Source organism: Citrus sinensis, chromosome 9 (genome assembly GCF_022201045.2).
Source record: "Citrus sinensis cultivar Valencia sweet orange chromosome 9, DVS_A1.0, whole genome shotgun sequence".
Lineage (NCBI taxonomy): Eukaryota > Viridiplantae > Streptophyta > Magnoliopsida > Sapindales > Rutaceae > Citrus > Citrus sinensis.
In genome coordinates, this window is record NC_068564.1 from 9,371,652 (window position 1) to 9,397,827 (window position 26,176).

At 33.4% G+C, this 26,176-nt stretch overlaps 3 protein-coding genes and 1 pseudogene across 14 annotated transcripts; 1 reads left to right on the top strand and 3 right to left on the bottom strand.

The window, feature by feature from the left end:
• Window positions 1-2,641: 2,641 nt before the first annotated feature.
• LOC127899845 (receptor-like protein 15) lies at window positions 2,642-6,734 on the bottom strand. Its single transcript, XM_052433979.1, has 3 exons — window positions 6,425-6,734; window positions 4,900-5,052; window positions 2,642-3,051 (listed from the first exon to the last, which is right to left on the bottom strand). The coding sequence occupies exons 1-3, from the start codon at window positions 6,732-6,734 to the stop codon at window positions 2,642-2,644; spliced, it is 873 nt and encodes a 290-aa protein (XP_052289939.1).
• Window positions 6,735-8,986: 2,252 nt separating this feature from the next.
• Window positions 8,987-11,958, bottom strand: LOC102614904 (transcription factor KUA1-like; annotated as a pseudogene).
• Window positions 11,710-12,618, bottom strand: LOC127899974 (transcription factor ILR3-like). Its single transcript, XM_052434163.1, has 2 exons — window positions 12,254-12,618; window positions 11,710-12,109 (listed from the first exon to the last, which is right to left on the bottom strand). Exons 1-2 carry the CDS (start codon window positions 12,395-12,397, stop codon window positions 11,843-11,845), a joined length of 411 nt encoding a protein of 136 aa, XP_052290123.1. The 5' UTR covers window positions 12,398-12,618; the 3' UTR covers window positions 11,710-11,842.
• Window positions 12,619-13,163: 545 nt separating this feature from the next.
• On the top strand, window positions 13,164-15,843 carry LOC102629859 (glycosyltransferase-like At3g57200). 12 transcript variants are annotated; one of them, XR_008051781.1, is made up of 5 exons: window positions 13,165-13,554; window positions 14,345-14,540; window positions 14,638-14,690; window positions 15,147-15,232; window positions 15,466-15,843. XR_008051781.1 is itself a non-coding variant. In XM_052433735.1 (5 exons), exons 1-4 carry the CDS (start codon window positions 13,399-13,401, stop codon window positions 15,193-15,195), a joined length of 363 nt encoding a protein of 120 aa, XP_052289695.1. In that variant the 5' UTR covers window positions 13,165-13,398; the 3' UTR covers window positions 15,196-15,232; window positions 15,466-15,843. The 12 variants fall into 12 exon arrangements, 7 of the variants coding, with proteins under 7 accessions (XP_052289693.1, XP_052289695.1, XP_052289696.1 ...); XR_008051782.1 differs by having other exon boundaries at window positions 14,397-14,540; XR_008051784.1 differs by having other exon boundaries at window positions 14,524-14,540.
• The last annotated feature ends 10,333 nt before the right edge of the window (window positions 15,844-26,176 follow it).

Genomic DNA, 26,176 nt, shown 5'->3' on the forward strand with positions numbered 1-26,176 from the left:
ATCCACAAAAGATATGTAATATCTATATCCATGACTTAAGGGAAGTGGTGCTAGTCCCAATAAGTCAGCATGAATCAATTCTAAAGCCTTGCTGGTTTTAGTTTCTGTGCTTTTGAAGTTTTGTTTAGATTGTTTTCCATACTGACATGCACAACAAAATGAAGGAACAAAATTCTTATTTAATTTGAACTGATTACAAGACAACAAGGTGCTTTTCAGAGCAGACTCATTTGGGTGCCCTAGTCTGAGATGCTAGAGATCAATGTCTTTGAAAGCATCATTGCTTGATCTATAAATTTAAGAGGACTCAACACAAACATTTGCTAACTTAACACTACTCAAATTAAACGACAGCATAGACATTGGATTGCTGATGCAATTTATTGACTTAGGCATGAAAGAAAAAGATAAAACAGCAGCATAAGGAGTTTTGTTCCCACTCAGGTGAGTAGGCAAGCACAATAGCTCATAAAGCCCCTCTCTAGCCACTTATTTCACCAGAATTTTCCCTTGTCTCTTGTCCTTGATAAAACACATAGATTTTTGAAATTTAATATCAATATCATTATCATGCAATAATCTGGAAATGCTAATGAGATTTTTAGTGATGCTTGGCACATATAATATGTCATTCAAGGCAATGTGTTTATGTGGATTTGAAGTGGAAAGTACAAAGTTACCAACATGAGAGATCAAGAGTTTTTCACCATTTCCAACAGTTAACTTTTCATTACCTTGATACTCAGAGTTGATGTTTATGTTGCCAAGGGCATTTGTCACATGGTTTGTGGCACCACTGTCCAAGTACCAGGCTCCACTGCTTTGGCCATCAGTTGCAGCCACATATGCACCTCTTGGTTATTTCTTTTGGCTTGGTTGTGGCACATAATTCTTTTTGAATCTGTGCCAGCAATTAGTAGCTGTATGTCCCATTTTCCAGTAAATTTGACAAGGCCCCTTTGGATTTGAACCATCATCATCACTCACAACTTTGCCTTTCCCTTTGTCATGAGAGTTCTGATTTCCTTGACCATTACCAGAACCATTGCCAGGGGTTCTAAAAACTATGCCAGGTTGGTATTGATTTCCAGCCCTATTCTGGTTGTTCTAATTCCTTTTCCCATTTCTCATTTGTGCATAGTTTGCCTCTATAGTCCCTGAGCTTAGGTTATGTTCAGTTCTGTTTTCTTGGCTGAGAAGCATGCCATAGACTTCAGAATGTGAGGGACTTTCCTGCATTGAATTTATGCTAGCAATAACTAAATCATATTCTGATCCCAAACCAGCAAATACACACATGATAAAGTCATCATCACTTATATTACTCTCTGCAGCCCTAAGTGCATTTAATATAGACTTCATTCTAGAGTAATACTCATGAATGGTTAGTGAGCCTTTTTTGGTGGTCTGGATTTGTGTTCTGAGATGTAAGATTCTAGCTCTAGTTCTTGCACCGAATTGATTGGAAAGAGTTGTCCACACCTCAAAAGAGGTGGAACAATCCACCACAGTGCCTAAAACTTCCTCACTAAGTAAAGATAACAACCAATTTAGGAGGATGTGGTCCTGCTTCTTCCAGACTTGGTATTCTGGGTTAGGTGTGGTAATTATTATTTGATCTTGTCCAAGGTTTATGAAGACTCTAGGAAGACAGATATGGCTGCTATTTATGAACTCCTCAAGCTCATTTACTCTAATGCTGGAAATCACTTGTGATCTCCAGAGCATGAAATTGTTTTGATTTAGCTTAATGGGAATTGTGAATACATATGTGCTGCTGGTGATGTGTTGAGTGGGTGAAGGTGTGTTGTGACTCGAATTTTGTTCAATGTTTTGAGGGGTGTTTTGATTCTCATTTTGATTCAAGTTGCCCATCTGATTATTTTGGTTCACATTTGCTTGTGTGTTGTTGCTGCTTGCCATAGCTTTAAAGATGGCTCTGATACCAACTTAAATTCCTTAGGAATTGCTTTTTTTTAGTAAGCAGAGCAGAAAACCAGAGGGTTTGTATTGAAATGAAACTTGAATAATAATGTTTACAGGCCATCATCTATATATACATAAAAGAACAAAAATGATAGCTAGCTCAAGATAACAATTTCAGATAAAACAAAACAATCCGTGAATCATTAGCCAATGATATAATGCTTCCAGAATCTTCATCCATTTATCCCATGTGCTGATATTCCTCTGTGTACTGTTTTGCCACCTCATTGAGTTTGTCTCATTTCTTTCATTAGCTAGTAAATAGGTGTAGCTCAGGTGGCATGCCAATGTGTCACTGAGGTCAGCTGTTGACTGGTCATGGTCATGGCTGCTATTTTCAACAACAAGATCACAATTACATAAGATGATGTAAAAGTGATATAAAAATTGTCCATGTCAATTAAGCTATTATCATTTTCTTCATTTGAAGCTTCTGGCACAGTTGCAGCATCACAATCAGGCAATGGTTTCCCACAAAGAAGAGGATTTCCTTAATATCTATCTTCTTTAAAAGTTGTAAATTGTGCAGTCCACTCAGGGACCTTGCTTGATAAGTTATTGTCAGCCACATTGAAACAGCCAATGCATTTAACTCAACGAGCTGGGGAGGGATTTTCCCATTCAAGTTGTTGTATGAAACATCCAAGCTCTTGACTTAATTCAAGTTTGAAAAAGTCACTGGGATTACTCCCGTCAAATTGTTATGGGACAAGTTTAGTGCACGAACTCTGGTCAATTTACCAATTTGTGGAGGAATCTCACCTACCAATTTATTGCAAGAAAGATCAATCCCATACATTTTGTTAAGAGGTTTTCCCTTGTATGAGTAAGATGTCTCCTTGGTTGTGAACATTAGACTTTCCACCTTATCCATTGTTGAAGACCCAACCGAATAAGTACCTCTAACATCACGATTTAAAGTTGAAGTTGATGAACCATCGTTATAGCCATTATTATGAAGCGAAGTGTTATCTAAGCAACTAGGAATTTCACCAAAAAGATTGTTATTAGAAAGATCTATCAACTGCGGCTCCTTCAACCAGCACGATTGAATTGGCACTTCACCTTCAAGATTATTATTAGCCAAGATAAGGTACCTCAAATAAGTAAGCCTTCCAATCAATATGGAATGTAACCACCAAAGCTATTATACCTAAGATCTAATGTCAAAATACGAGATTTATTTAAGAATGAACGATATTTTAGTGGTCTATGTAACATGTTTTTGGACAGGTGAACTTCCTGGATAAAGGAATGACCAGAATAAGATTGTAAAATCCCAGATATATTGTTCTCTGAAAGGTCTAAAATTTTAAGATAATTAAGCTGACAAAACTTTAATGGAATTGGACCTCGAAGGTGATTTCTGGCCATCATAATATCATCTAATGATGAAAGATTACCCAACTATGCTGGAACGTTACTATAGAGATTGTTATCACTCATATACAACCCTTTTAAATGGGAGCAATTAGACAAACTTTTTGGAATCGTTCCGGTGAAATAATTGGCGTCCAAGTGTAAACTTACCAACTTTCTCAAATAAATTTTTTAGAGAATATATGACCGAGCAGACTGTTTTTCGACAACACAAGATATTCCAAGTTGAAGCAACCTATGGCCAAGTGTTTAGGGATTTCACCAGTTAATTGGTTGTGAGATAAGTCCAGAAATTTTAACGAGTTCAAATCTCCAATCGAAGAGGGAATACTACCATCAAATTCATTTCTAGACAAATTTAAATACATCAGTCTTGGGAAATATACTCCAATTTCCAATGGAATGTTTCCTTGGAAGAATTTTTTGGACACATATAACGTAGCCAAATGCCAATGAGATTGAATTGGCATCCGAAAAGGCCCTCATAAAGAATTATTGCGTGGAACAAGTGTTCTCAACTTTGTGTTATTTTCTAACCAATTTGGAAATTCTCCCCTCAAGTAATTGTCAGAGAAATCAACATACTCCAAGACATGGTGATTGTGAAGGAATTTGGGAAATGTAGCATGGATACCAGAACCAGATAATTCAACGTACTCTAATTGAAATTTTGGGGCCATAGAATGTGATGATTCGGGTTCTACATATATTTTATTGATTCCGCTAATGATAGCTTTGAGTTTTGAGCGATTAAAAATGGTTCAAGTGAAAATGGGATTTGAAAGTGATTATATGAAAGAACCAGATATTCGATTGATGTTATTAGATGTAGGAGGGGAGATGAGGAGATATTTCTAGTAAGTTGATTGAGATAGAGATCTAATACTTTAAGGGATGTAATATTTTCCAAGCACCAAGGTAACGTGCCTCTTAAGTCATTTGCCCCCATGTGTAGCTCTTGTAGATTCCGCAATCTAAATAGGCCTGAAATAGAATTCATTTATTCTTCAGTATATAACAGCAATTAAAAATTAAATACACAATTATCATCAACATATTAAATAACAACACCGTATTGTAGTGAACACTGTATTACTTTTTACTTAAAGAAAAAATTATCTAATTATTAAAAGAAAAGAATTGTAATCGAACCAATGTCACAAAAACCTTCGATACTTTAAAATTTACCTTCATCATAATCACCTAGAGCACCATCGACTATACCATTTTGGATGCTTAAACGTTTTAGCAAAGTGAAAGCTACAATGCTTTCTAGAAGGCTAATATGTAGAGAAGAATCGTCCAATGTCTAAGTCTTCCAAGTTGGTGAAACTGTCCAACGTTTCTATTGAAATTTTTTTTTTATATCTATTTAGTCCTTTCTTAAATGAGGTTAATCAAATGATAAACAAATTAAAAGATTGAAAAACATAAATTTTAATATACTAAAGACAAAACACATGACATTATTAGATTGCATGTGAGTGTATATGTTTTTTAATCTTTTAATTTTAGTCCTTATAACCAACTCACCTTGACCATTCACAGTTCCTGTGAAATTACTAAACTTAAGGGAAATAGTCTTGAGGGATGGGAATGATCCCACTGCCTTTAAAAACTTGCTTCCATCTCTAATTGTGACACCATCTAGAACAAGTACATACAACTTCCTCAAACTTTTGTAATCTGTTTAGGAAAATTCATAACTAAAATCTAGAATTGAATTCAAACACAAGAATATTACATAATGTCTTTAGTGAACTGGTATCAAAGTGATCTTACTAACTGTTATATGTTATAACATTCATATTATTTTCAAAATACACAACCAAATTAACCATTTTGTGGATCTGATTTTTTAGCCTTCCCTCACAAAATGACGAATTAAATGTTCTAGAAATATAATTGAATCTTTCATTGTTATAATCTGATCAAAAAAATAAAGCCTCTTCAAGAGAGAACCAAACCAAGAAAGCAGAAATTGAATGAAACCAGGACCAAGAGCAAGCAAGAACTAAAGAAAGAAAGAAAAATAACAAGGTCATATAACGTGGTTCAGCAACAAGATGCCTACATCCACGATTGAAATAAGTTTTGCTTTGAAACTTTATTAGAAAGAGATGAGTTACATAAGATTCTTGAGATTAAATCTTCCCTACTTAGATTTTTCGATCTCCCTCACTAAGACTCTCAAAATCAATCATTAAGTTTCCCTATCTGCCAACTCGAATTCCTCTTATATATCTAGAAAAAGGAATAAGTTATTATACATAATAACAACTTTAACAGTAGATGGTCCCCACTAATGCCAACTCAGGACGCCACCTTATTCACTCTTAATAGAATATAACTACTTCAGGCTTCACAGTTTTCTACCTAGTTTTATTCTGTTAAAGTTCCATCTAGACATTTATTTAACAATCATAGCTTGACTCAAAAGCTAACCACACCATCAAATTTAAAGAGGCTTTGAACTTGACTGATGGCAGGGGCTTTGTTAGAATGTTTGCAACATTATGTTCAAATGGAATTTTAACTACATTCACCACTTCTTGAGCAATTTCATCTTTAATGAAGTGTAGCCTGATATCAACATGTTTTGTTCTCTCATATAATTTGGGGTTCTTACTTAATTGTATAGCACTAGAGCTATCATAACTAATAGAGACATATCCTTGCTCAAGTCTTAATTTTGTCCTAACCCCTTCAACCAGATTGCCTCCTTCACGGCTTCTGAGAGAACTATGTACTTTGCCACAGTTGTTGATAAAACAACTATTGACTGTAGGGATGCTTTCCAACTTACTGCGACACCACACAAGGTGAAAATATAAACAGTAATTGACCTTCTCTTGTCCAAATCACTTGCTAAATCTGAATATAGGTATCTTATTACATGATTTGAGGCTCTATTAGTTCTTCCATATAAAATACCATGTCCAATAGTGCGCTTAAGGTATCTTAACATCTTGATAGCATGCCAATGATGTTTGCCTACTTACTATTCTAATTCCATATGCTAGGTCAGGCCTAGAGCACACCATAGCATATATGATACATCCTACTGCACTTGAATAAGGTATTTTCTTCATGAACTCAACCTCAGCATCATCTTTTGGCTCTTGTTGTTTAGAGAGTTTGAAGTGAGCACCCAATGGAGTAGAGATTGGCTTAGAGTCCTTCATTTTAAACCTGTTGAGTACTTTCTCCACATATTCTGTCTGGGATAGGAATAATGTTCTTGAATCCCTATCTCTAATCATATGCATTCCAAGTATTCTAGTTGCTGGACTTAAATCCTTCATTTCGAGTTCAGAGCTCAACTTATCCTTAAGCATCTCTAGTTCTTCTCTTTGTTTGCATGCCATGAGCATGTCATTAATATAGAGAAGAAGGTAGATGGAATTTCTAGAGGATAGGGTCCTATAAAACACACAACTATCATATTGGCTTCTACTATATCCATGTGTGATCATGAACTCATCAAACCTTAAGTACCATTGCCTAGGTGATTGTTTAACCAATATAAGCTCTTCTTAAGCAAACATGCCATGTTTTCAATTCCAGCTTCAATGAACCCCTCTAGTTGTGCCATTATTATATCTTCATTGAGGTTGCCATGTAGAAAGGCAGCCTTATCGTTTATTTGATCCAATTCCAGGTCATAGTAAGCTGCAATTGACAATAAAATCCTTATTGAGTTGTACTTGACCATTGGTGAAAAGACTTCAATAAAGTCCACTCATTCTCTTTGTGTAAACCCCTTTGCTACAAGCCTTTCCTTGTACCTAGCTGGTTCATCACCTGAAATTCCATCATTTACTTTGTAAATCCATTTACAACCCACCAGTTTCTTGTCAGCAGGCTTCTTCACTAAAATCCAGATGTTATTCTTCTTCAGGGAGGCTTACTAAGATCCAGATGTTATTATTCTTCAGGGAGGCTATCTCTTCTTCCATGATTGTTATCCATTTTGACTTATGTTTGCTTTTCATGGCCAGTTTAAAGTTTTTTTGTTTCTTCACCAATTACATTATCAGCAACTACCAAAGCATAGATATGAGATCAGCAACACTATATCTTTTTGGTATTATGATGGTTCTTCCTTGTCCCTTGTAGGCTCATAGCCTTCTAGCTCTGAATATGTTTAGTTTCTCTGCTTTTTTTCTTCTTTGAATTCTTGAGTACCAGTTGACTCCACCTTCAGCTTAGAATCCTTTTTTACATTTAGATTTGGAGCAGTGATCTTAGTTTCAACTTTTGTTATCAATGCCTCCTCATTAAACACAACATTTCTACTAATAAAAGTTCTGGTAGGTTTCTTATCAATACTCCAAATCTTATACCTTTTAATGCCTTCAAGTTAACCTATAAAGTAACCTTTAACAGCCCTTTGTTCAAGCTTTCCTTGACTTATATGGGCATAAGCAGGACAACCAAAGATTTTTATATTACTTAAGTCAAGTGATTTGCCAAACCAGACCTCTTGTGAAGTTTTAAACTCCAAAGCTAATGATGGACTTTTATTAATCAAATATGCAGCAGTAGAGACAACTTCAGCTCAAAAGTGCTTGGAGAGACTAGAGTTAAACAACATGCATCTAACCTTCCAAATCAAAGTTCTGTTCATCATTTCAGCAAGGCTATTTTGTTGTGGTGTGTTCCTCATTGTCTTGTGCCTCACAATGCCATGGTTCTTACAGAATCCATCAAAATCATTGCTGCAATATTCTAGGCCATTATTTATTCTTAGTCTCTTTACTTTCCTCCCAATTTGGTTTTCCTTCAGGCCTATCTAGGGCTTCACTTTTTTACTTTAACACATAAACCCAAAACTTTCCAGAGAAGTCATTAATAAAGGTAATAAAGTATATTGCCTACCATGAGATGGAACCTGAGAAGGCCCCCAAATATATAAATGAACATAATCCAGGGTTTTTTTGGTTTCATGTTTACCTAAGTTGAATTTCCATTTAGTCGCTTTACCGAAGTATATTGCCATACCATGAGATGGAACATGAGAAGGCCCCCAAATATCTAAATGAACATAATCCAGGGTTTGTTTAGTTTTATGTTTACCTGAGTTGAATTTCTATCTTGTGGCTTTACTAAACACACACTTTTCACATAACTCCAGATGGGAAATGTGATCATGACCAAATAAACCTTATTTTTCTAGTTCTTTTATACCTCACTACAAGAAAACAAGTAACAGATGATGAGAAATAACTGTTATAAAAGGGGGTGCATGACAGACAGTTCATCCGTTATCTATATCACTGTCATTAATTTATGACAGAATATTTTCCGTCATGAATTCATAATGTTATTTCACAGTCATATATCTGTCACACAATATTTTAATATAAAAATAATTAAATTTAAATTTATTTAAATTTTTGCTCCTTTTTTAAAGTTTTCATGGAAAATTTAATTGTCATTTGTAAATTTATTATTTAATTTTGGAGAAATGTTTTATGACAGACTTTATGATTGATATTTCCCGTCATAAAGTTATATTTAAAAAAAATTATATTATGATTATAATTTAGTTGTGAATTCTGGTTAACAAGTTAAATTAATTAATAAAAATGGATATCATCAAAAAAACTAAAAACAATTAATATTAATTAACATCCATTAAATTCAACAAATTAATTTCAAAATAAATACATCTAGTATCCATGTCATCACCACCAATAGATAATAAAACATCCCAAATTAAAAAGGAGCAAACCAAAATATAAATCAATAGTTAAATTCCAATTAAACTTCAAGAAAAATTCAAATTAGAGTGCATGAATAGGACTGCTGCTTGAATTCATTCCAGAGCTGCCAGAGGCTGGATTAGCATAGAAGGCTGACTGCCTAGACGACCCTTCATCAAGTTTCAATGAGAGAGAAGATGGACCATTCTGACCAATAGATTCTCCCAAACTCAGTTTCGACATGCCAACCAGTTCATCAACATTTATAGGACTCTTTGAATGTACTGATGTAGGCTTCAGCACTTCATGTGTTTCCTTCTGTGTTGGCTCTGTATTGTATGCCGACCAATATGGATAAGTAAATGGAAAGAATTGTGAGACATAAGCAGCATGATACATCATTGGGATACAGGACTATGAGTTTTCCGGCTTTGGAGGGGCCGGCTCTCCATCATTGGAGTTGGTAGAATCCATTGATTCACATTCTTCATCCAAAGCAGGAGAAGCAGGCAATGGGTTGTTGCTTTGCGTTTCACCCTGCGTATGGTTGGCAGAAAACAAGTCCTGTGATGCAGCTGGCGTGTCGAGTGGCTGCACATAAGTGACACACACCAAGAATAGTTAACAAACATTAGGGGAATGGCTTTAAAAGCATAAAAAATTGCAAAAATGAGCATGCATTAACAGTCAAGCCCAGGTGAAGAAACCAACTTCTGCTTTGACAGATCCAACAAATAACAAAATGCACATGGTGACAGATCCCCATAAATTAGCCAAAAGACAATTTCTCATCTGAAGTAATTTACTATTACTATTGTCCAGAAATAGTGGAATTTTTTACCACCAGACTTTTAACTGTCAAAAAACATGCACATGCATTTGCAGAAGATTTGAGGTCAAAAAACCAATAAAAAATAAGGTTTCAGAGAGAGTACTAACTTCATCTGCAACAATATCAAATAGGCTGGATCGTCTTTTTCTCCTAGACACATTGCTTTGCCTGATAAAATATTTCTGAGCATGGCTGGCAACTTGAGTAGGTGTTCTAGATACAACATAATTGCGTGCAATTCCACTCCAATCACCTTTCCCCAGCTTCTGCAAACCAACTAAAAACATCATATACTCCTCTTCAGTCCATGGAACACATGCAGAACAAAATTATAAGCTATTCAGAAGAAAAACAGGACATTCAAAGCAGATAACATACAATTGTATGATCCTAATGGGCTCCCACAATACCTCTGGAATCTAAAGGTAATCCAGAGCATCATGCTCCCATCTTAAACATTTTTTGTACTGAACAATCAGTTTTTTAATTCCATTCTTCTATCTTAAACAGCATATAAGTGATCAATAGACAATAAACCTAAATTGGCATAGCTGACTAAAAGATGCTCTCATCAGAATTTTGACATGGTAACACGAATTAATAGCATAAAATTCAATTAAAATCATATTCCTTTCTGGTTGGAACAAAGATGCTAGTCCTTAATTTTCTCCTAACCCGTCTCTAATTCCAGTTCAATAACAAATTCCGTACTGTGTCATTATCCAAGAAATTAAACAGTAACAACACCCAAGTAAACATAAAACTACAAAACCACCATCACGCTAGTTGCTAGCTATCCAGAGATGAGCGTGAATGACCTTTGAAATCGATTTTTCAAGCTCCTCCAGGCCCGAACTCTATGACCTAATTTCATTATTATACTAGAATATTTTAACACCAAAATTACAGTGAAGACAACTGGAAAAACATCGAAATTAAGCTTAAAATTACACGGATATCAAAGTAGCAGGTAAACAACAGAAAACACAAAAAAATGAATAAATAAATAATTCAACCTTTCTTGAGACCATGCATCTCCACAGAAAAAATCTGAAAAACTCACCCAGAAGTCGAGTACTACAATCCCAATACTCCTCAAGAACTAGGACCAATAATTCAACCTCTCTTACCCTGCAACATAAAAGATATTGCTCTAAAGCATTCATAATAGAAGAGATAAACTAAAGAGAGGTAGGGGAAAAAAGAAACACATTACAGAGACCCCAAATAGCAGAGTCCGGATACTCTACATAAACTACGAACATTCCAACATCATTGCAACAAAAATTTGCAAAAAAGAATTGTGAAAGATATAATAAAAATGACATACCAAGCTCCATGTAGATAGAATAGGTAAATGAAAGAAATGAAAAGCCAAAGAATGGACATCCTTCTTGCTTTCAAATTAAAAAATGTTCTAAACGTATTGGCGAGCATGGCAAAAAGAGCGAACACCATAGTCAGAATAGTTAAATTCGATCGAAAATTTCTCCATTGAGCATCGGAGACATCCTAAAATGTAATACATAAATAATAATTATTCATCAATCCAAGTAAGAACGTTAATCGTTGACATGCAAAAGATAAAGAATAAGGTTTAATTACATTGAGACTTTGAGGAGAAAAGAGCCAACCAGGGCGTAAACCATAGAGTTTGCTTAAATGATCTGATACAAATTGCGTTGAATTGATTGTTATGGTAAACAACATAAAACACACAGAAAGTCAAAGTAATTGAGTAAGCAAATACTATGAGAGATTTGAAGGAAGCGACGGAGAATGAAAACATAAAAGGCAATTGCATACGGTATCAAAACATAAATGGAATATATCCACATCATTAAGTTTTTCAGTTCTTCCAAAGCATTACATTACATAGTAGACAAAAAACAGATAAACGACCTTACAGCATAGGCATATTAATTAGATGTCCAAGTTAAGCCACCGGAGGACGAAGTACATGATCCTGTGATGTATCAACAGCAGCAGGAGGCATGAATTGCCACATTGCAACGCCAGGGTAATCAATGAAAGGCACCAGCTTGTTACTAGCAACCTGGCTTTGGGCAGCAAATGCAGCCGACATTGAAGAGGGATGAGGCAAAAACCCTGATGGAGCACTCATCGCTTTGACTTGCTGTTCCAACTTCTCTTTATCAGCCTTTAGCCTCTGCTTCTCATCACGGAGCTCATTCTTCTCAGCCTATATTGATAAACAGCAACTAAGTTGCACATGATCATCCAAACCCTACATAAACATCTCTACTTTTCGGATCAGGTATAATACAGCGAAATCTCCAAATAGATGCAGAAAATTTTAAAACATCTGATTAAAGCCAGGACGCACCTTCAATTCTTTAATCTTTTCTTGCAAATCCTCAGTCGATTGCTTCAGTTTCTGGGCTTCAGTTCTTAACTGCTCCATCATTCGAACAACATCGCTCAAAATAGTAGCCTTGTCCGTCTTGGGTGGTCTTCCGGGCTCCAACATAGAACCCAATTCCAGAAACCTTCAGATCATGCCCAAATAAATGTGAGAATTTGAAGTCAGAAAACAGTTAATTAGGGAAGAAAACGAATGATATCATGCCTCTCATTCAACCGTAATAAATTTCAACAACGTGTTAACACAAATAGCAAATATAGATAAAGTAAATCCTATCACCAAATGATACGAAATATAAGTAATCTAAAATGTGGATCAAATTGAAAAGTAATAAAAAATTATACGAGCGCTGCAAGATGTGGCAGCACAACAAGAAAACAGTAATAGATTACGGATAATTTATGATAAATTATAAATATATCATATAATTGGGCAAACCTTAGATGCAATTGGCACCGTATCATAGTTGCATCTAACCGTTGGATGTCAGTGGATCCCACTAATTTAACTACATTCAATGGTTAGATGCAACTGTGGCACGGTGCCACAGTTGCACCGTAGCATGATCCAACCATATAATTATAACAAAATTATGAACAAAATTATGATGGACTTATGATAAAAATATTTATTATCATAAATTTATGATAATTTTATGATAAAATTATTTTTTATCATAAAATTACAATAGAATTATGATAAAAATTTATTCTATTAAAAAAATATGATAGAAAAATAATTTTGACCACGTTTGACCTAAATTTGATGTATTATTTTATTTAAAAAATAAAAGATGTGTTTTAATAATTAAAAAAAATACCACCAAAACGCTACCGTTTTAGCAACTTAAAGCTTTTTTTCTTTTTTCTAAGTGTTAAACGTTATAACGCTACTTAGAAATCAAAATCCCTAAACGCTACTTCTCTTCCTCCTTCTCGCCATTCACAAACCCTGTGTCTGAAACCCTTATTCTTGCCGTCCTTCTACTGTTCACAACTGTCGCTGCCATCATACTTGATTTCTTCTTGCTTAGTTTCACTTTGGCCTCTAATACGATCTGTCTCCTTCACTTTGTTTCACTCTATCTCCTTGGCTTTTAGATCGGAATGGACGTTGACTCCTCCCTCCTCCCTGCCACCACCACTGTCCGTTCCTCCTCCTCCTCGGGTGGTTGCACTGATATTCTTGGCCGGAGTAACACCCCTTCCTTCTCTTATTTCAAAGACTGGAAGTTTAATTACGGAGCCGATCTAAAAGCCAAGGTGAGCCTTTTTCTTGTCATTTTCGTTTGGTTTGATTCATACCCTTTATGGGTTTGTGAAGATTAAATCTTTGATGGGTTTCTTTTTTGTTTTTTGTATTTATTATAAAGTAGACACATTATTTTGTTTTTGTTTTTTTTTTCCTTTTTATTTTTCTTTGTCTGGCATAAGTTATTTTCCTAAATTTTTGGACGATTGTAATTAGTGGGTCTATTTCAGTTTTTAGATCTTGCTTCTTGAATATTCAAAGTTGTGTTTTCTTTCTTTTTTGTTTTGGTTGAAGAAATTTGATTATGTTTCACTTCTGTGATTAAGTTAAGTTTCTTCTATTAGCTTTATTTACTCCATAATTTCTTTTTTACTAAGTATTTGCAAATGAATATTCTATTTTACTTTCACTATTTTATTTCATTTTTGCTCTTTTTAACGTTTAGTCAATTATTCTCATATATGGAGTTTTAAACGTTGGTATGTGCTTAAGCATTAAATGCAGATGTGGAATGGAAGTGTGCTGATGTACAACATATTTTAATGATATACCTCATACATGAAACATAATTTTCTAAGGAAATTCTTAAATTTACTTGTAGAATGAGTTATGATTCATAAATCTGGAGTACGTAGTAATTGATGTCCCTGAATGTAATGGAATTCAATAGAAATTATACTGTAGGCTGAGGAGTTTCAAAATTAGGCTGTGATCAATTACGTTACTCTGTTTTTTTTCCCACTCAATAGAGAAATTTAGAATTTGTTTCTTTTGGATCATTTTAAATTTGCTAAATTTCAGGTATTGGCACCAATTCATGTACTCTTCTTCCTATTGGTTTGACCTTGTCTAGATATGTATTACAACAAGCACTTTTGCTAGCCTTGAATAGACCATATGCAGGATCACAAGGTTATTGGTATTTCTAATTTTTTTCCTTTTTGTGGAGGGGAAGGCTACCTCTCCTGCTGTATCCAAAGTCTTTGAGTCAATTTCGGTGAGATCTGCTTCCTCAATTACTTGTAATAATTAGGACTTTTCACTTTTATTTTTCAAATATCCATAGCCATGAACTATAACTTATATGTTTGCAGGGGGTAAATGTTATATACAGAACAAGAGAACTAGAGGAACAACAAGTCAAAAGGTCAGTGTATACTGATATTCGATTTAAATGGTCAATGTTGATAGAGATTATTTATTTTTATTTTTAATTATGCATAGTTTTATCCAATTTCTAATTGTTTCAACTAAGATGCAACACACTTTGTTTTGAGTTTCTTATGTGCATACACAGAGTTTTAAAACTGTGATGTAAATGTGAAGAGTTTATGGCATTGGGTTGGGGGTGAGGGGTTTAAATTTTGTTGCAAGGTCATTCAGTTTTGTTTGTTTATTACCTGAGATAGCTGCTGTAAGATGTACCTAGCAATATTGATATGGTAATCTTCCTTAATTATGTGAGTGGATCAGTACTTATTAGACGAATAAAATCTCATTAGTATATTTTGGTGCAAAAAGAATTTCACACTCTTTATTTTGATAGTCCCTTTGCATTGTCACGTTGACATGAACTATAATCATGCAATATAATTTGTTTCAGGAGAGTAGCATTGAGTGAGATGATATCAGGGAGCCTTTCATTGAGGTAGGATCTCTCTTTTGGTTGCTTCCCATGCTTCTGGCTAGGTAAACCGATAAATCAATGTAATATCAGTCATTGTAGGCTTGTTTATTAAAGGCTTCACAAGTTTTTTCTAATATGATTATCATCTGGAACTTTTCTAGACACTCTTGGATGGTTGCATCTTAACACGAGCACACAACATTCCTAATTGTTGATTTATCACGTTGTCACATGTCTCGATGTTTAAGAAGAACTATGACCATCTTCCTAAAGATGTTTACTTTGGAAACTATAGGGAAGCAGCCCGCAATAATCTGCAGTTGCAGCATAAAAACAGTACTAGGTATATGGCTGGAATTACAATGCTGTTGGAAGATGGTGGGTTGCTAGGTATGAGTTAGAGTGTTGATGGGTATGTGGTGGTTGGAGTATTGCCACTGGAAGAGGGTAGTATTGCTGCTGGAAGTCTTGCTATTGGAGTATTTCCATTAATCTTTGGGAGTTTTGCTGGCTAACTTGGCTTGGTGGCTGGAATTTGAATTGCTTTTCTTGGAGTTTAATTGGAATTTAACAATTGTTTTATTTTTTTTTATGGTTCTTTTTAATTTGAGATGTTTTATTATGTATTGGTGGTGATGACATTGGATATATAATAGATGTATTTATTTTGAAATTAATTTGTTGGATTGAATGGATGTTAATTAATATTAATTGTTTTTAGTTTTTTTGACAATATTCATTTTTATTAATTAATTAAATTTGTAAACAAGAATTCATAAAGAAATTATAATCATAATATAATTTTTTTAAAAATATATAGCTTTATGATGGGAAATACCCATCATAAAGTCTGTAATAAAAAATGTCTTGCCAAAATTGAATAATAAATTTACAAATGACAATTTAATTTACCATCAAAAATTTAAAAAAAATTTAAATTTTGAATTAATTATTTTTTCACATTAAAATATTATGTGACAATTATATGATTATAACATGCCATCATGAATTCATGATGGAAAATATTCAGTTATAAATTAATAACAGTGACAGAGACGATGAACTGTCTGTCATACACCACTTTTATGACAGTTATTTTCCGTCATCTATTTCCTGTTTTCTTGTAGTGGAGGATCCTTTTGCAGGTCCTTGAGTTCCTTTAAATTACGCTTTGAAGCCATGACTCTTCAAGGGATCATTAAAATTAAAGCTACGACGAACCTTAAGACCTGCAAAACTATAAACATATCCATATACAGCTTCTTAATTAGACTATCCAAGCTTGTAAAACAACAAATTATTTGATCTACTGCATCTGAATTAAAAAGTTTAAATCAAAATTTCGAAAATACTAAAAACATAATGACGCAAATTGACCTTGCGCGGCAGAGAACAGGATCGTAGGGCAATAGCTTCGAGAAAGCGAAACATTGAAGCAGATCTACGTCTTCAAGTCGCCCCGCCTCGCTCCTCTAACAACCCCTTGCTTTGTTCTTCAATACAAATATCATCGAGAAAGAACGTTCGGTGTTATAATGGATTCACATAAGCAAAAACGAACAAGCTAACCCTAAATAGCGTGAACAAATCAAAGCTTGAAATTATGAAAACACAATCGAAATCACGGCATAATGGATTCACATAAGTGACGAGAAACAACATGCAAATGAGAAATTGGACCTGAGGAGTGGCTAAGAGGCCGAGATGGTAGAGAGACTGTTGTTGAAGAAGCGCTTGCTGCACTAGTGCTTGTTGCTGCTGCTGATGCTGCTTCAACCTCCGGTACTGCATTTTCTATCAGAATCGAAGGATTTGTAAACTGTTTGTCGAAGGATTTGTAAATTGTTTGGTTCCTGAGAAAATTTTGTTAAGGTTTCTCGAGAAAATGAAAGAAAAGAAAAAAAATGAAGAAAATGAGAGAGTGACGAGAGAAGCAGCGTTTTATTTTCTAAGTGTTTATGACTGTATTCGTTTAACACTTAGGAAAAAAATGAAGAAAAAAAGTTTAAAGTACTCAAAACGGTACACTTTTGCTGGCATTTTCTTTTTTTTAATTATTAAAATGCACCTTTTGTTTTTTAAATAAAATAATATATAAAATTTGGGTCAAATATAGTCAAAGTAATTTTTCTTGTTGGGATTATATGCTCTTTTAAAGCATATTAATTTATTTTCTGATTAATAAAATATTTGAGATATTTTCAATTGCATAAATATATATTGAATAAGGTCCGTTTAATCATACTATATGTATTTATGTGATCATTGTTGAGTGTTAGAAAATGCATATTTATAAAGGAGAAAATCGTCATTTTACATTTCAAGCCTTACTAACAACCCTTACTTTTATGTATTTAAGATTCTTGTAATTTAATTATGTGTGTTTTATTTTAATTAAGTATTTTATATATTTTAGGGGCATCATAGTCATTTTACAATGAACGAGAGATCAGACGGTAAAACGAACATCACTTTTGAACTCAGGACGGTCGAAAACCTTAGGAGGAGCATAAAATGAAAAATTACACTGTTCACATGTATGATACTGTTCACGACACTGTTCACATAGACAGATCGATGACGTGGCATTGACCGATGATGTGGCATTGACTGATGAGGTGTCACAATCCTGTTGGACTAAAATTCTTATGCACCGTTGATCGATGACGTGGCAGCATATCAGTGGACCAAAAATCTCGTGTACGGTACATGCATTACACACGATTATTTTCAACCAAACCGCATCACTGTTCAACCCGAGTCAAACCGTGTTACTGTTCACCCACGTGGTCAAACCGCGTACTGTTGACTGATGACGTGGTGCAATCCTGAGCATCCAAACTGTTTTTAATCCGATGGCCACGATTTACTCAATGTATTTATAAAAAGGGGGCCTCCCCCCTAATTTGATATCTCTGAATCCATTTTTGGGCTCCATTTTCTGTAATTCTTTCTCCATCTTGTATTTTCTATGTATTTTAATAAATTTCCATTTTGCCCCTAGTTCAATTATGAGTAGCTAATTTTCTTTCAAGCTTGGGTTGAAGGTGAAGTCTCAACATGTGTCATGGGCTTTATTTGGTAAATTTATTTTCTCTTCCCCTCTAGTTTTTGTGGATGTTTTGACTTCTCGTCGATAAATAATAATAATTTTGTCTAGATACCGCTTTGGTTTCACCGGCTCTCTAGTACAAGGTTATTATTATTTGGCACAATAAGCCCTTAGCACCATATTGATTAGAGTGTGGTTCATGAGGTGTGGATTCCCCCCTCATGATTTAATTGGTATTAATAAAGAATATTTAGCCCATGGTGCATGTTGATACGGATCCAAATACCCAAGTACGTCAATTTACTAAATTTCTATTCAATTTATTCTCGCCATTTAAATTCCAATTTTAGGATAATCTAAGTCATTTTCACCACAAATCCAACCACCCTCATACAAAATTAATTCTACATATAATTAAAATTCACCTCCTCGTGGGATCGACACTCGTCACCATTAATCTATTCTACAATAGATTCGTGCACTTGCGAGTTCAATAAAATTTGCACAACAATCATCATATGGATTCACAGAAGATATAAATACAAGTTATCTTATGATTAAATAAATTTAGTTCGCAGTTGATAAATAGAGTTGGACACTCTATTTATGTTTAGACTGTAGTAAATTCACTGAATGATTTGTCTTAATCATATATGAATTTACTGATGTAGTTCGACTACATTGAGCTGGATCACATATGAGATTTAATTAACCTTGAAATGACTGTCAGACTTATTAAATCTCATAGGCATTGATTTTACTGTAATCTTAATCTTGAGTTAGTTATGATTTCATGATTATAATTGCTATTCCATTTGAGTTACCAATGGGCACGACACACAATTATGGTCAAGAATACTCGATATCTTAGTGGGAGCAATTATGAGTATTGGAGTTATAAATTAACAATATAGAATTTGTACAACACATCTCTTGATAGGTTTTCGGCACTTGATCATAGAATTCTCTGGCCAGAGTGTGTCAACATATTTAGTATGCTGAAAATGATCATTAGAGAAAACCAGTAAGTATCAAGGAATAAGATGTAATTAAATCGATTGGACAATTGAGATATCAATTTAATTAACGATGTGGTACAAAGGATTATGCAGTAAAGAAATCAATGTGGCTTGAGATGAATTATTATTCGAGCATACAATTATGGAGGTCAGTTCCAATCTTTTAGTAGAGTAGATTTGGAATTAAATAATTGGGCTAGTTTAATTATAGGTCTAATTATTATAGCCACTGTTGTATGTTCCCAAATGATCCCCGGGTTAGCTCATTTAATTGACTGCACCACTACTGGATTAATAAGCAAGATAGCTAGCTATTTGGGTCAAAAGTCTAAATATATTATTTAGTGGGAGGTTCCATTAATATGCTTGAGTGTAAGGGGCCTTGTGTTATTTTACAAGGTGGGCCCCTATAACACAAGAATAGGTAACGTGACTTTTGTTTTAATTATTTTTTAATTTAAATAAAAAGGGATTTAATAGAATTAATAAATAAATAAATATGAAGCCTAGGGTTTCCACTAAATAGAAATATAAAAGGGCTTATTTTCTCCCAAAAGAAATAGGCAGCCACTTTATACAGATCAGAGAAAAAGATTTTTCTCTCTGTTATTGAGAGAAAAATTTTCTCGTGCTAGTTGCTTTGGTAGTGATAAAGGCGCCCACACGTCAAGTGCAGATCAAACCTGAGTCATAACTTAGAAGATCATTGGTAACAGTTCGTGATCTAACAAGTGTGGTGGTGACGGCTCGTGATCTAATAGGCGTGGTGGTGATGGATCGTGATCTGGGAGCCTAAATCACTTCAGCGGAAAAAGCCAAATCAAATTTTCAAGGTACGATTTCTAGATTACGTATTCCTATATATTGTATGAGATCGATCCTAAAAGTTTTATAAAAATTTAAAAAACAGATTTTTCTCCAACATTTCTATCATAATTTCTTGATATATTAAATTGTATCACGATTCTATCATAAGTTCATGATAAATGATAATCCTATCATAAAGCCATCATAAATTCATGATAGAAAATATTTCTATCACAAGACCATCATTAATTTATGATAGATTGAAAATTATGTCACAAATCTATCATAATTTTATGATATACCGTGAATCTGTCATAAATTGTCTGTCATTTATTAGCAGTTTTCTTGTAGTGCCTATCTCACTTGTATGTCCAAGTCTCATATGTCAAAGTTTGGTTTTATCACTACTTATACTAGTATTTACTCTCAACTGAGGCAATGATCCAATCAAAACATACAGACCATTCCTTCTAATTCCCTTTATAATAACATCACCCTTGTACAAGACCTATATCGCCCATTTTCTACCTTAATGTTGCAACCCAATTGATCAATCATCCCTAGGGAAGTTAAATTTCTTTTCAAGTCTAGAACATACCTTATTTCAGTCCCCTAGTTACCCTATCAAACATCTTGATACTAATAGTACTAATTCTTGGAACCTTACAAGCAAGGTTGTTTCCTAAAAAGACTTTGCCACCATTTATACTCTCAAATGTCATGAAGAATTCTCTATTTGGACATATATGAAAAAAAAAAAACATCTAGAGTCTAGAATCCACTCGCCAGTGGGTGTTTCTCAGCAGCAATAAGAACATATGTACCTTCAGTATTTCCCTCATTTTCAGATGCAATAGCAGTTTTACCATTTGACTCCTCCTGCAGCTTTTCAAGTTTCTTCTTCTCAAAGCAATATTTGATGTAATGTCCTTTTTTATGACAGAAGTAACATTTTTTTTCATATTAGCTTTATCCTTTTAATTATTATTCTTTTTATCTTTATTAGCTTTCTTCTCTAGTCTAAACTTGGCAATTAGACCCTCACCTTGGTTCTAATCCCTGTCTTCTGTTCTTTTCTTCAAATCCGTTGATTCTAGAGCATTCTTGATATCCTTTAGAGTAAGTGTTTGTCTGCCATATAGCAAAATATCTACAAAGTGTTCATATGAATCTGGTAATGAACTTAAAAGAATAAGTGCTCTGTCCTCATCTTCCAAGACAATATTTGCATTTTCAAGATCCAAGATCAGTTTATTAAACTTATCCAAATGATCTTTCATATTGGTCCCTATCTTCATCAAGAATATATAGAGCTTCTTCTTCGTTTACAATCTCTTAGCTAAAGATTTATTCAAGTGTAGTTCCTCAAGTTTTGCCCATAATCCAGATGCATATCTTTCTTTTATCACCTCTCTTAGCACTTTATCTGAAAGATGCAAAATAATGGTGTTATATGCTTTGTTGTTGATGGTCTTCCTATCTCCAGTAAAACTAGATGAGCCTTCTTCCTTTTCTTTCTTAGCCTTTTGATCATCATCGTACTCAACGGCACTATCAAGCCCCTGTTGAATGAGGATTGCATGCATCTTAAGGCTCCACAAGTGGAAATCATTCTCCCCATTGAATTTTTCAAGATCAAATCTAGTGGTAGCCATTGTAGAGCCAAGAACAACAAACTACTAATGATGTGATACCAGTTTGTTATAATTTAATTAAAAAAAAAAAACAAAGCCTCTTCTAGAGACTAAGAAAGCAGAAATTGAATGAAACCAGGACCAAGAGCAAGCAAGAACTAAAGAAAGAAAGAAAAATAACAAGGTCATATAACGTGGTTCGGAAAAGAGATGCCTACATCCACAGTTGAAATCAACTTTGCTTTGAAACTTTATTAGAAAGAGATGAGTTACAAAAGATTCTTAAGACTATAGGGATTAAATCTTCCATACTAAGATTTTTTTGTCTCCCTCATTGCGACTCTCAAAATCAATCACTAAGTTTCCCTATCTGCCAGCTCGAATTCCTCTTATATATATCTAAAAAAAGGAATAAGTTGTTATACATAATAACAACTTTAACAGCAGATGGTCCCCACTGATGCCAGCTCAGCGCGCCACCTCATTCACTTTTAACAAAATATAACTACTTCAAGCTTCACATTCATTTAATTACCTTTTAGACGATCACTAAAATCTTCAATTTGATTCAGGCCCATGTCCAACACCTTTAAATTGCTCAAGCAATCCAGTTTTACGTATATGGCATATGCCAAGACTTAAATAGAGTTAATGAAGGAAGCAGTATGGCATTACAAATATCTGATTCCAGTGACAGACTAATTAATGAAGCTTATTTTTTCTTCTAGTAGACCTTAAAAGAGATGAAGCTTAATTACCCTTAATATCAATACTTTCTTTCAATATATTAGAACGCAATAACAATGTTCTTAGTGATGAAAGACTAGTTAGAGATAAGAATATGCTATTGTTAAACAGGTTACCGCTTAAATTAAGAAACTTCAAGTTGCTTAACCCTGATAACCTCTCTAGACCTCGTAAAACAAATCATATAGACTTGTGTTAATTATTTCAAAATTAAACTTTTTAAAAAATTTTCAAAATTTTGGAACTGATAAAACTTATTAAGTACCTCCATTCTTAACAAAACTGACTATGTTGTTGTTTTCTAAGTTAAGAGACTCAAGTTGTTCAAAGAGGGTAAGCAAGGAAGCATTTAGATGCCGCACTGTCGGATACCAAAATGATATTCCATTACTAAGCTATGGTGCTTTCACTTTGCCTGAGGAGATGTTGCACTCAACTCCTTCCCACTTGCAACAATCTAAATGATTCTCATTATCCATCTAGTTTTCAAGATTGAAAGGATCATCAAAGAAATTATATTTAAGTCATAAGAGAGCAGATCTCTCATGCCCCTAACATCCCTCAGTACTCCAACACCCTTCTAATATTATTGTTAACAAGAAGCAAACTGACATCATCACCATTTTTGAACCGCTTGTTCTCTTTATAATCAAATACACATGCACACTCTCTCTTTCTCTACAACGAATAAGGGAGGGCTCTATGCTATTTATAACATAACTAAGAGTTTTCACTCTCAACTTTCAGCTTTTAATTGACTTTGTAAGTCCTTGATGCTTTTTTTTCTCTTCCTTTCTTTTCATTTTTGCTATTTACTGATTATTAATAGATTTTATTGTTAATTTTTAACCTATGAATTTAAGAACTTAATCAATAGAAATGAGATGCGACATAAATGAATATCCCAATAAGTAAACATAATATTATTAGCTAGTAACTAAGATGAAGGGTTTTTACTTTTCCTTTTCTCCAAGATTCTACTTAGGAAAATAATTAACACATATGGTATTTTATCCAATCAATCTAATTATGTCATATAACTTGCTAACTCAATTTGTACAAGTATTTGTGACTGTGTCATTTATGTTATTTTATTTTGTGACTTTGAATCAAGCTCAGTCTAGAAATAACCACCTCTCATTTCTCTTATTTTTTTGTGGTTAAATTTTCTTCTCCCACTTCTTTTATTTTATTTATTCTTTTTTTTTTCAGACTAATGAGTAACGACTCTCGTATGTCAAAATTTTATCTTAATAGTTAAAAATTACTAAGCTCGTATCAACGTTAAGGAATTACGTACAAAGAGCTACAACACTTAAAAACTTTTTCCTGAACAATAATTAATTTTGGATTTGATCAAATTAACCATACTAGTTAATATTATCTTAATAATAAAAACTCTCAATTTCTATCATAACAAAATTTTCTCTTCTTTTGTCACTTACATAAAAAATAATAGTAGTAGTAATAATAATAATAATAATAAATTCTAGTGGATGTCGGTTAGGTCAAAAAGTCAAGTATATATGATGTGAATAGAAAATAATTTCTCGAAAGAAGATAACGTGGCTTAACCAACTCTTAAATAAAGCTATTTTTTCATCCAAAAAAACATCAAATTTTTCTTAATCTTGGAAGTCACGGACCGCAATTTACGCGATCGTGTTATTGACTGGCAATCCAATCAATTGAAAAGAAGTATTGACGTTAAAGATACGGGTTAGCAGATACGGTTTTGGCTACAATGCCGTTGGCAGTGTAGCCGGCACCATGCCGGGCTCTCAAAAAGAGGTATGCTGCAGGAGCACCTAAGACTTTTCCGATGACTAGTTTAGGTTTACTTTTCATCTCTCGAGTAGTGAGACATTAATGGAACTCCAAGCCACAAATTCTCTACGGTTGCAACCTAGTTATTTTAATCTTTTTGTAGTTGTGTTGTGTGTTTTAGCTTTACATAGGGATGGCAATTGTACCCGCAAACCCGCAAACCCGCCCAAACCCACCCGCCAAAATCCGCCCGTTGCGGGTAATTTTATCCGTTGCGGGCGGGTTTAGTATTATAAATTAAAACCCGCACATGGATGCGGGTGGGTTTGGTATTAACCTTATACCCGGTGGATACCCGCATGGATATCCACCAAACCCGCAATAATTTTTTTCAAATATTTTTAATTTAATTTAAATATAAAAATATATAAAGAAAATAATGTAATTAATCAAATTACCAAATAGCCAAAGGCTCAAAGTTGTGTATGTGTGTATATGGCTCATCTCTTATTCTAAAATCATAACCTAAAGAAAACTAAAGGCATTTCCCTTCGAATTAGTATTTGAAAATATTAATCTTAATTATTATTATAGGCATTGTGTTAGATGGGTGCTTATGGTGGTGAATAAAATAAATATATTCTCTTTGATCTTGTTTTAAATGATAATATGAAATGTAATTATTATTTTTAGATATTAATTTGTCTTTTTTAAATAGATTTGTATAATTTATACTTAAATTTGAGAATTTGTGTTGAATTGATGTGGAAATTTTAATTTTTCATTTATATTGTTTAAATATAAAATTGAATATGTTATATGGAATTTGAGGTTATTATTATAAATTTATATATTAAATATTTGTGATTTTAAATACGGAAACCCGCAAAAAATCCGCCGGATACCATTGCGGGTTTGGTAATTGTTAAAACCCGCTGCGGGTGGGTTTTTTTAAAAAAATTAAAACCCGCTGCGGGTTGCGGGTGGGTTTGGTAATTTAAATTTTGTGCGGGTTTGGGTTTGGTAATGGCAAACCCGCTGCGGGCGGTGCCCATTGCCATCCCTAGCTTTACACTAATATTTACTCCTTTTTTTTTTTTAGAATATGCCTATGTTTACTATGTCACCTTGAGTAATGAATATTTTTTAATGAGATCTCTATTATTTTATCAAAAATTTTTTCATTTGCGATATAAATCATTAAAAAAAAAAGAGAGTTAATCCAAAGAAAATTATCTTTGCACCGCTTTTATTTTGCATATATACATCTAACTATATCAAAATTTTGACATGTTCTTTACACCTCTTTTTTTTTAAGTTTATATCAATAAACCACTCTGACACTAAAAAATAACTATATTTACCCCTAAATGTATTAAAAAGGCTATTTTATTCCACAAAATTTTGAAAAATAAAAAAATATAAGTACAAGATTACCCCTAAATTTAATAAAATAAATCTAAATTCAATATATTAATTTTTTATAATTACAATTTCATTTAAAAGTTATCATGATAATTTTTAATTATATTTTGATTTAATTTGTATAGGGAAGTTTCTTAATACTAATTATAGGGAATTTTATAATAATTATAGGAAACTTTTCTCGTCATGTCAATTTTTGTAAACTTTCTTATACCTAATTTAATTACAAAAATTAAATGAAACTATAATTACAAGATATTAATTTTTATAATTATAATTTCACTTGAAAATTATAATCTTGAAATTTGAGATTATTTGTTTTATTGAATTTAGTGGTATTTTTGTAATTATAGTTTTTTTAATTTTGTAGAATAAAATAGTTTTTTAATTTATTTAGTGTTAAAATAGTTATTTTTAGTTCAAAATGGTTTATTAATACAAGTTTAGAAACATAAATTGTGTAAAGAATACGTCAAAATTTTGTAGTAGTTAGATGTACATATGAAAAAAACAAAGGTGGTGTAGAGATAATTTCCCTAATTTAAATGATAATTT

What these genes read in the sequence shown, in the direction of transcription:
- LOC127899974 (XM_052434163.1), bottom strand. Translation starts at nt 12,397, where the DNA reads ATGTTGGAGCCCGGAAGACCACCCAAGACGGACAAGGCTACTATTTTG. An exon ending in AAAAGATTAAAGAATTGAAG is followed by an intron (nt 12,110 to 12,253) that starts GTGCGTCCTGGC and finishes TTATCAATATAG; the next exon opens with GCTGAGAAGAATGAGCTCCG.
- LOC127899845 (XM_052433979.1), bottom strand. Translation starts at nt 6,734, where the DNA reads ATGGCATGCAAACAAAGAGAAGAACTAGAGATGCTTAAGGATAAGTTG. An exon ending in TTATTCAAGTGCAGTAGGAT is followed by an intron (nt 5,053 to 6,424) that starts GTATCATATATG and finishes TTTCCTAAACAG; the next exon opens with ATTACAAAAGTTTGAGGAAG. An exon ending in AGGAACTGTGAATGGTCAAG is followed by an intron (nt 3,052 to 4,899) that starts GTGAGTTGGTTA and finishes ATAATCTTGAAG; the next exon opens with GTGAAGTGCCAATTCAATCG.
- LOC102629859 (XM_052433732.1), top strand. Translation starts at nt 13,399, where the DNA reads ATGGACGTTGACTCCTCCCTCCTCCCTGCCACCACCACTGTCCGTTCC. An exon ending in AAGTCTTTGAGTCAATTTCG is followed by an intron (nt 14,541 to 14,637) that starts GTGAGATCTGCT and finishes ATATGTTTGCAG; the next exon opens with GGGGTAAATGTTATATACAG. An exon ending in TCAGGGAGCCTTTCATTGAG is followed by an intron (nt 15,192 to 15,465) that starts GTAGGATCTCTC and finishes TGGAAACTATAG; the next exon opens with GGAAGCAGCCCGCAATAATC.